At 35.2% G+C, this 10428-nt stretch overlaps 1 protein-coding gene and 1 long non-coding RNA gene across 2 annotated transcripts; both read right to left on the minus strand.

Moving 5' to 3' along the window:
- Positions 1959-3266, minus strand: LOC107611265 (protein FAR1-RELATED SEQUENCE 7-like). The gene is made up of 2 exons (XM_016313214.1): positions 2241-3266; positions 1959-2126 (listed from the first exon to the last, which is right to left on the minus strand). Exons 1-2 carry the CDS (start codon positions 3264-3266, stop codon positions 1959-1961), a joined length of 1194 nt encoding a protein of 397 aa, XP_016168700.1.
- On the minus strand, positions 6655-7161 carry LOC110265984. The gene is made up of 2 exons (XR_002352735.1): positions 6795-7161; positions 6655-6716 (listed from the first exon to the last, which is right to left on the minus strand). It is a non-coding gene; the product is annotated as an uncharacterized LOC110265984 (long non-coding RNA).

Consider the following 10428-nt stretch of genomic DNA (forward strand, 5'->3'; position numbering starts at 1 on the left):
ATGTGACCTTTCATCCACATGACTAAATTAATGCATACTAATGCTATAAAACTACAAGAATCAATATGAATTGCATACCTTTTGGATTACACGACAGCCATACATCTGCAGACTTAAAGGCAATATCTGACCACCTAGTCAACTAGCAAGTTCTCTCCTCTGCTCAGGGCTTCCATAGTAAAAAAACTACATCAAGGGTGGTGACCCTAAAGAATCTCTTTTCATCATATGTCTCTACCTTCTTGAAAACCTCGGCAGCAATGGAAACAAGGAGTTCATAGGATTGCTAATCATGATAACAAGGGCCTGATTGATCAAATAAGTAAAAAACAAAAGAATTGGTAATCTTCTAACTGCTTGTATACAACCAACCCTTTAGTACCAGTTCAATGGTCAGAAAGATTTTTTTAGTTCTAGAATCAATTTCTAGCAGGATCAGTAGAGATATATATATTCTATAGTAGATAATATATATCATATGGGGTCTCTTTATATTTCAAGTCGCCTTTCTCCCCAAATTTTATCCTATTAACTTACATAAATTTCATTATCAACTAACAAGATCAAGAGAAGTTCAGGAGCAACTTTGCATTAACAACAAATGAATTAAAACTCTTTCAAAAGTTTTAGTCCACCTTAAAGTGTTCCAGTGAATACTTGACTTTAGCCAAATTGATTTGACCGTATAATAATAGTCACATTTTATAAGATGTCCACCAATGGAGAATACAATATTAAGAAAACCCAATGCATAAATCAGATATGATATAATGTGACCCATGGTGTTAAATGTATGCAGAATACTTCTAATTGTGAAAAGACCCTGATACTTTTTATTACTCCTAATCTATTGGTATTTGGCACAAAATCTACTTAAATGTCAATGTCAATGACAAAAATAAAAACAAAAGAGGAAAAGAGTAGCTACAAGAGTACCACAAAATAATTAAAACAGACCATTATCCCTCTCTACATGACACATATAAACAACTACCAGCTAGGGAATAGATATAACTATCCTGCTAATTTTGAAACTAGCAGGGATGTAATTTTTAATACTTAACACTTAATAATATTTCTTCTTTTAAAAAAATTAATTAAAAAATTTGATTTGCTCCAATCACTGAATCATATTCAATTACTAACCTGGGCGTGTATTTCATCTTTCTGAATTGAATTCAATGAAACTGGAGTAGGCGGAGATTGTTGGGCTTCCTCTTATTCCCGCTGCTATGCTAGAGTTTGTTAGGCTGCCTCTTATTCCCTCTCCTTTCAAGCTCGTTATCTTCCTCCAGATTCATGATATTGTTTTACAAGTGAAACGGGCTCCCGCCCAAACATTTTCTAACTAGCATACCTTGCTAATTTTTAGCTACATTCTAAGTTTCTAACATTCTAGTTCCCAAACTCAATGATCCCAATAAGAAATTAAAACTAATACAAAATACATACATTATATGACATACAAAAGATTAAGAAAAAAATTGAAAATCTAGTGATTATTTTCTTATCACCATAAGCATTTGTAAAACTAGTAAGCAACAAACATCTGACTTGCATTATAAATACGTTAACATACTTTTAGAATACAAATTCAGATTGTCATTTTAGAAAACTATAAGTTAATAACTACGAATTAGATAAACGACACATTGGCCAATAAAAAATATCTTGTCTGAGTAAAATAACTAGATTTAGTTGATTCCTTGGAAATATTCTATCATCCTCAATACACTACTAATTAAAATCCAACAATTTAAATAACATGTCAAAATAAACAGTTAATGCTACTGCATGCCTTTGAACTTCGGATATTGTCCTTGTTGTACATCCTGTTCTCCACGGTATAAACAAATTTGAAAGAAAAGAAATATAATTTCAGCGAATCAAAATGTGATATGCAATATTTAAGAAATTACAAATCACTAAATTTTAACAGTTATTTTTGTCGTTATTATTCATACATGTAATAACCACTGATGACTTCCATATGGTGGGATGAGAGTCTCATGGCTATTATTCAATCCTGAATTACCTATTTCAAACCCTAGTTGTACATATGCATCTACTTTTGTATTTGGCTCTGTTGATGTCCCTTGAGAAGCCATAGGGTCTTTGGAAAGCTCCTATGAGAAAAGAAGGCATAAAGTCAAACTTGTTATCAAGTATAACTACAACATAGAATTTACCAATTTATTTTAATTCAAGTAAAGCATAATACAATTTTGAATCTTACTGACCTCTTCTGCACCAAAGCTAGCCTGCGTGCCACCACCAATCTTATCACCCGAATTGTCACCGTCATTCATCACAGGACAATTCTTCTTTAGATGACTGGAATTGTTGCATTTAGTGCACCTCCGTTTCCCTCTCTCTTTTTTTCCCTTGGGTATACCTTTTGTCTTGACAATTGAAGGGTCACCAACAAAGTTTAGCGTGGGAGGCACTATTGTTCCTCTTTTCAAGCACGACTTTTCCTCTAGTATTTTGGTTAAACGAGAAACTTCATTCATGGTGTCATGAAAAGAAGAACCATCTTGAGCTCCTAAGAATACTATCCATGTAGCTGCCACTGACAATACGCCATAGGGCATTAAAAATTCTCTTTCTTTGTCTTGCATAGTGCTTCCAGCTGAACTTTCATCCAGATACTTTGTGGAATCCTTGGACCATCTTCTCAAAAGAAGACTTTCTGGAAACTTCTGTAAACCTATCCTTTTCATGGCACAAGACATCTGGCTGCAGGAAATGCCTTCACTACTCCATCTACTACATTCACACTCCATATTCTCAGTGTTGCGATCATACAGTATGGTGTATATATGTTGCATTCTGTCACACTCCTTAACTTTTAACACAACAGTAGTTGATATGTTTTCTTCATTTATAACATCTAATGCAACCACTTCTTCAATCTCTGTTTTTACTTTGCCAAAAATCTCCCTTGTGTAAAAATTTGCAGCACAAAGCTCTAATGTAGCTAAACGAGTTGTTATAACAGGCTCTCCATACACCGTCTTAAATTGAGAAACTAATTCATTGTGTCTATAATCCCTAAGAGCATGTTCATGATTATGGACCAGCTCTAAACAACTTTGGAGAATGCCAATAAGCCTCTTGATAAAGTTGTTTATCCCCTCACACCTTGATGTTGTTCTAAATCCAGCACAGAATTTATCTTGCAAGTAGGCGCTTGTCCAACTTTTCCTCTTTTGATATTCATCTAGTACCCAATCATTTTTCTCCAACCCATATTCTTTTAACATATTCTCCCAATATTCTTCAAATTCATCCAGATGCCATGGAGCATAGAAACATCTTCTGAAGTCGTCAGAAAAAACCTTTGTTTTTTATGTTTCCCATTATTTCTAAATGTGCCAACCACATAATCGGTGAGTTGCATTTGGGAAGATTTATTGAATTGCTGCCTTCACTGCCTCATCACCATCTGTGACCATAACACTAGGAGACTTGTTCAGCATAACTTCTAGAAAGTTTTGCAATAACCACATATATGTTGCCATTTTTTCGTCCTCTATCAAGGCAAAGCCAAATATGCATGTTTGGCAGTGATGGTTACAACCCGAGAAGATTACCAACGACCTTCTGTACTTATTCTTCCGATAGGTTGTATCAAATACAAGCACATCTCCAAAGCACTGATAATCGGCCCTACAAATGGCATCTACCCAAAATAAATTCGCCAGCTGACTTTCATCAGTACCACTGTACCTTGCCATGGCCATGGGGTCAACATCGGCCTTTCCAAGTAGATAGCTAACTATAGCATTAGAATCTCCACCAATGAGCTTTGCACGATGAGTTCTTTCAATGTGGTTATCTAGGTCCTTCTTTGTGAACCCAACATTAGCATAACCCTGACTTGGCCTACCATTAGTTCCATTATTTTAGAGGTTGGTAGACCATTATCATTCATGATTTTTGCCTGAGCTTTTTGAGCCTCAGTCAACCCACAGTGATTTGGAATTAGGTGTACCAAGTATTGGGGGACAAGATCGTAGTTGTGCTTCTCAACTAATTTCTTAACTCTCCAAGCTAAAGTTTTGGTGTCAAACTACACTGACAGCATGGCTTCATAACCAGTATGAGTTGGCACTTTATGCTTCCTCTTCCTATTCGAATTAGAGATGTATTTTCCAGCTCTCTTTCCTTCCTTGTTGCAAAAAAATCGCATTCTGTGTTGTGTTTCATCTTTTCCATGCGCTGTATCACCCATGCGAACTCCAAACCCGACACACCTCGCATAACATACATACAAGTTTTAAGCTGCATCCGATATTTCAAATGCCTAGTTTATAATATCATCAGCCGTCACAACAATACACTTGCTACTACTGCCACCGCAATCACAAGTGCAATTCATATTTTCTTCGACACCAGTCATCATGCAAACTTCAACATTGTCTTGTGAGCTGAGTAGTTCCGAATCAACATCCATTGCCCAGACTCGTTTTCTTTCTAATTCTATATACATAAAAAAGTGAAAATTTTACCCTGTAAACAAGAACAGGTAGAACTAGGAGATAGCTTCATAAGACATCTTAACCTAAACTAAAAGAATAGACTAAAATGGAAGTTAACAAGAGCTCTGTATGCAACTCAAACTTTAAAGCAAAAATTTATAAATTAAAACCAAGTTATGGAGAGAAAACGCAACATACCAAGAGCAATTGTAGCCCAAGGGGGCCTAGAAGCAACAAATTCAAGGTTCAATCACTAACAAATTCAACTCAGTAATGATTTTCAGCTACAAAAGGATTTAACTAAATAATTATTTGAGTAGAACAGCAATAAATTCAAATTTCAGTGAATGTTATCAATACCAAATTCATCTCAATGATCTTTTAGCAACAAAAAAAATAGCTCAGTCAATTTTCATCAACAAATTATTTAAGGTTCAGTGAAGTTACAAATTCAATATTCAATCACTATCAAATTCAACTTAGTAATGATTTTCAGCAACACAAAGATTTAGCTAAGTAATTACTTGAGTAGAACAGTAACAAATTCAAATTCGACAATAGAGTATTCAATAAAAATGGCCAAAAAGTTGAGCATGTTAACACCTTATGGTAAACAAATTATTATGTCTAGCAGCATTTTCCATATAATATTAAGGCCGATGTTCGTGTTTATATTATCAACCAAATTCAAGATACCAAACATTACATGTACAATTTTCCAGATAGTATATGCATCAAAACATAGGTTTCAACGCAATGAGTTTTGTAATACTACTAGTAATATCCTATGAAAAATCTAGGGCAGCATTTTTAGCATAGTAATCATTTGAGTAGAACCGCAACAAATTCAAATTCAGGTGAATGTTATCAACATCAAACTCATCTCAATGATTTTTCAGCGACAAAAAGAACTAGCACAGTATATTTTCATCAACAAATTATTTAAAATTCAATGAAGTAACAACATGACACATTTGGGTTTGACAAATAACGTCACACATTTTATTCATTTGTGTTAAGCTCCTCTTCATACTTCATACCCAACAACCTTTGACTCTGTGTGCATAACAAACACAAATGTATTCATCATAGATATATCTCCATAACCCCATGCATAAATTCCTTAACAACATTGTTAGTTACTCGCGCCACTACTTATTTCAAAAGTCCTTTTCAATTTCAGTTACCAATTTTCTGCATAACCCCTTTAATTCTGTTGATCCCAATTATATAATTATTAATAAAATAGTGAAAATCCCAATTTTGGCTTCAATCATTGATAAAGTTCATGTTTTTATGGATACACATTAGTGATCTTCTCTCAATGTGATTATTTTCAGCAACAAAGAGACTAATTCATTGATATTTTTAGCAAAAAAATCAAACACAGCAACAAAACAGAAAAAAGAGAAGAACAGGAAAATTTGTTGGAACTTACCAAATTGGGACCAGGTTGTACGAAGGAAGCTGAGGAGTTGCTGAAGTGAGAGTTGCTGAAGGCGGGAGTTGCTGAAGGTAAGGAGGAAGTTCGAGGACCTGCTGCTTCAGTCTCCGGTGATGACGGGCGAAACGACGGTGCGAGATTGACTGTGAGGCGGTGACAAGACAGGGAGCGATGACGACATCCAGTCCCGAAAGCTGCTGCTACTGCCGCCAGCGACGCTGACGAACGGATTTTTGCTAGTAAAGAATTCACAAATAAGTTCTCGTTGCAAGTATAGTTTCTAAACTAACAATAATCCTTTCATACAAAAACTTGTTTGTCACTAAAGCAAACCCAATAAAAATAATAACCGAAGTATTTAAACCTCGGGTCGTCTCTCAAGGAATTGCAGGGAGGTGTATTTATTATTGGTTATGGAAAATTATCCTTTTGGGGTTTTGAGTCAACAATTGATAATGGAAAATTTTTCTACTACAGATGCTCACAGTATTTTACAATCACCACTCAATCAAGGTCCAGATAAACTTATATGCTACAAGGAGAAGAACGAATCTTACATTATATCTTTTGGATATAACATAGCTTTTCATTTCTAACATGAACCCAGAGCCTTCCTTCCAGAAATTTTCTCAAAAAAGCATCTCTGGAACTTGATTTGGTCCCTGAAAATAGCAGCAAAAATCAAAGTTTTTGTTGGAAAGCACTCCATGAAGCTCTCCCTGTCAATCTTCGAATTCAGACGAGAATCCCCAATTTTGATAGTACATGCCCTAGATGCCAAATGGAACCTAAAATAGTGATGCATTGCTTGATTAATTGCTCAAAATCAGCAGAAATTTGGCAAGCATTAGGGACTCAATTCATACCTGGCATCTTCTTAGAAGTTTGGGATTGTTAGACAGAAGTAGTGATGAGGGCAAGAGGAGGCTACCGTCACAAAAGCCTCATAGCAATAACGTTGTGGAAGATTTGATTGGCACGAAATCTGAAGATCTTCGAACAACAAGACACTACTCCTGAGCTGATTATTGCAGCATCGAATAGTTTGGTGGAGGAGTTTCTTCCATTAATTCCTTCTTGAAAGCTCTGAGTTCTCTTTATTATATAATTTTTTTTTTCATTTTGTTATGTCTGAACTTGTTTTTTTTTCTTTTGGCATTTTAGCCAATTCTTTTGTTGTAGTCCAAATTGGACGAAATATTTATTCAATAAATCAATAAACTTCTGACTTTGAAACAAAAAAATTTGGATAAAATATAAATGGATCCAATTCAAATCATAACAAATTATATCTATTTTACCTTTTAAATTAATTCAGATTGTACTGCAAATACTTTATTTCTGTTATAATTAAAAAATTTAATGTTAACAAATAAAAAAAGGGTGTTTATATTTTATGCTTTCTCAGAGAAAGACACCTTTACGTTGTCATCCCTTTCACAAAAATAAAAATAATGAGTAGTTTAAAATAGACATTTTAATAATTAGTTTAAAAAATGATATCACATTTGTAAAAAGACCACATTTTCTATGTTATTCGTAAAAATTTGATAAACTAAGGGTGCATTTGATTTGTATTTTTATTTTCTGTTTTTATTTTCAGTATTTTCTGTTTTCTAGATTTTGCGAAGAAAAAAGTGAAAATAGGAGGTGAAAACAGAAAACAGAATTTTATTGTTTTCACTTTTTTCTTCACAAAATCTAAAAAATAAAAAATACTAAAAATAAAAAAATAAAAAATAAAAATGCAAACCAAACACACCTTATATTTTTAACTTTTTTAATCAATATTTTCAGGGTATTCTTTAATTAATTTTAAAAAAGTTTTAAAATTTTCAGTTCATTTTTTTATGTATAAATTTGTTGCTTTTGGTTCCCTTTAATTTTTTATGATTATTCCAATTTTCCCAATCAAGAATTTGTTGCTTGACGGAATAATCATCAAGCAAGATGCAAATGATATATGTATTTGAAATTTTGAACCTTATATATATATTTGTTTGATTATGTTATTTGTACACTAAAATCAGTCACTAAAGTTAGTATTAGTATAAAATATAAAGACATATTAAAAATAAATTAAACCACACATATGTTTATACATAAATACATTAGTGGCTAACTTTAATAACTAATTTTAGTATGCGAATAGCATTTTTTATTTTTGTTTGTAGAGATTTTTTTTTCTTTTTATAATTTTTATTATTGTGCACAATTGGATGGTTAAATATGTACTTATAGACAATATTATAGGAAGTGATAAGTACTTTTTTCGTCCCCAATGTCTGGGGTCAAAATCGATTTCGTCCCCAACCTTTTTTTTTTTATTAAAAACATCCTCAATGTTACAAAACGCTTTAAAATCATCCTTCCCCCCAATTACGAAAATTTTTGGACACATTTGCCCCTGATGGTCCATATCCCTTTGTTTTTCATTCCCGCGAAACTCATTTACTTTCTCATTCGTTACACACATTCGAAGGTGATGTTTCATGTTCAATGATGCCCTAGGTCTGGTGTGTCTTCATCGGAGGAGTATTTGAACTGCATTTGGAGGTCACTAGCTACGTGAGGAAGGTGGTCGGTCTGGCATTATCATCGACATTGAGGTATGTATGCAGCATTTTTTACGGTGTTGTTTCGAGTTAGCTGTGCGAGGGTTTGAATTGGTTTTTTTTTTGTGTCTTTAAGAAATGGAAAGCTTTACCCTGACTGTCTACCATGGGGGGCGATTTGGTTATAAAGAAGGGACGTTGCAGTATTTAGGGGGAGAAAAGATAGTGATTGAAGATGTTGATAGTGATTGCTGGTCTATATTTGAGGCATATGAGAGCTAGGGCAGTTCGGATACACCAGAGAGAACATTGCAGTTCTGTGGTATAAGGATCCAGCTAGTCAATGGTTAGAGAAGGCCCTGAAATTATTTGCTACGGATAGTGATGCACTGAAGATGTGCAAAATAGCGAACTTGAGGAGTCATGTTGAGGTGTTTGTGGTGCATGTAGTTGAGGATGCTGAAGAATTTCCTGAAGCTGGGTTTATTGATGTTGGAGGCCAAACAGAGCAGAATCCGGGTAATGAGTTGGTGGTTTATGAGGGTAAAAAAGTTTAAGAGATGAAAAATGATGATGTGCAACAAGGCAATGAAGGAGATCAGGTAGATACAGATTTGGCCGCTAAAAATGAACGGGGTGAGTCAAACAGCGATGATGACAGCGATGATGAGGAGTTTATTCCGTCTGATCCTGAGGGTGATAGTGCAAACGACATTTATTTTACAGATAGTAACGAGGAATATAATGATGAGAGTGGGTTTGAGGAAGACACAACTGCCAAGAGTAGCAAGAGGGTTGATAAAGGCAAAGGGGTTATGAATGGCGATTTTAGTGATGAGGAAGGCTTCAATAGCGATGAGGTGGACTTGGAGTATGAGGTTGGTGTTGGTTCCAGTGATGAAAAAAGAGAAGGGGAAGATAATAATGAGGCAAGGAGTTATCCAATTCATAAGGATTGTAAAGATATGAATAGTTACAAGTGGGAGGTGGGAACAGTTTTTGCTTCAAGAGAGGAATTTAAGGACACTGTCACGTCGTATGCAGTACAAACGAGAAGGGGACTGAGGTATGCGAAGCTTGATTTGGTTAGAGTGAGGGCTGTTTGTCAGCCTAGTTGTCCTTTTTGGTTGTATGCTGCTAAGATGAAAAATGAAGCAACTTGGCAACTACGGTCCATGAACCTTAAGCATAGTTGTGGCCAATCTCATAGGGTTGGAATAATGCATACAAAGTGGCTGAGTAGGGCTTTTAAGAAGAAGGTGGAACATAATTCGAGGGTTATGATCAAGGAATTGGTGAACAAGGCACAAAGGAAGTGGAACCTGACAGTTACAACCTCAATGGCAGCTAGGTCTAGGCAAGCGGCATTGGATGAGATACAGGGAGAGTATAGGAAGCAGTACAAGAGGATTGGTGATTACTGGTATGCAAAATCGTGATCGTTCATTCCTTGGTAACGGCGCTAAAAACTTAATACGCACGTTCATAATCTTAGTTCTTTGTCACAACTTCGCACAACTAACCAGCAAGTGCACTGGGTCGTCCAAGTAATAAACCTTATGTGAGTAAGGGTCGATCCCACGGAGATTGTCGGCTTGAAGCAAGCTATAGTCACCTTGCAAATCTCAGTCAGGCGGATTCAAATGGTTATGGTGAATTGATAATTAAAATATAATTAAAATATAAAATAGGATAGAAATACTTATGTAATTCATTGGTGAGAATTTCAGATAAGCGTATAGAGATGCTTTTTGTTCCTCCTGAACCTCTGCTTTCCTGCTATCTTCATCCAATCATTCCTACTCCTTTCCATGGCAAGCTTTATGTAGGGCATCACCGTTGTCAATGGCTACTTCCCGTCCTCTTAGTGAAAATGGTCCAAAATGCGCTGTCACCGCACGGCTAATCATCTGCCGGTTCTCGATCATACTGGAATAGGATTCAA

This window comes from Arachis ipaensis, chromosome B08 (assembly GCF_000816755.2).
Source record: "Arachis ipaensis cultivar K30076 chromosome B08, Araip1.1, whole genome shotgun sequence".
NCBI classification, from domain to species: Eukaryota; Viridiplantae; Streptophyta; class Magnoliopsida; order Fabales; family Fabaceae; genus Arachis; species Arachis ipaensis.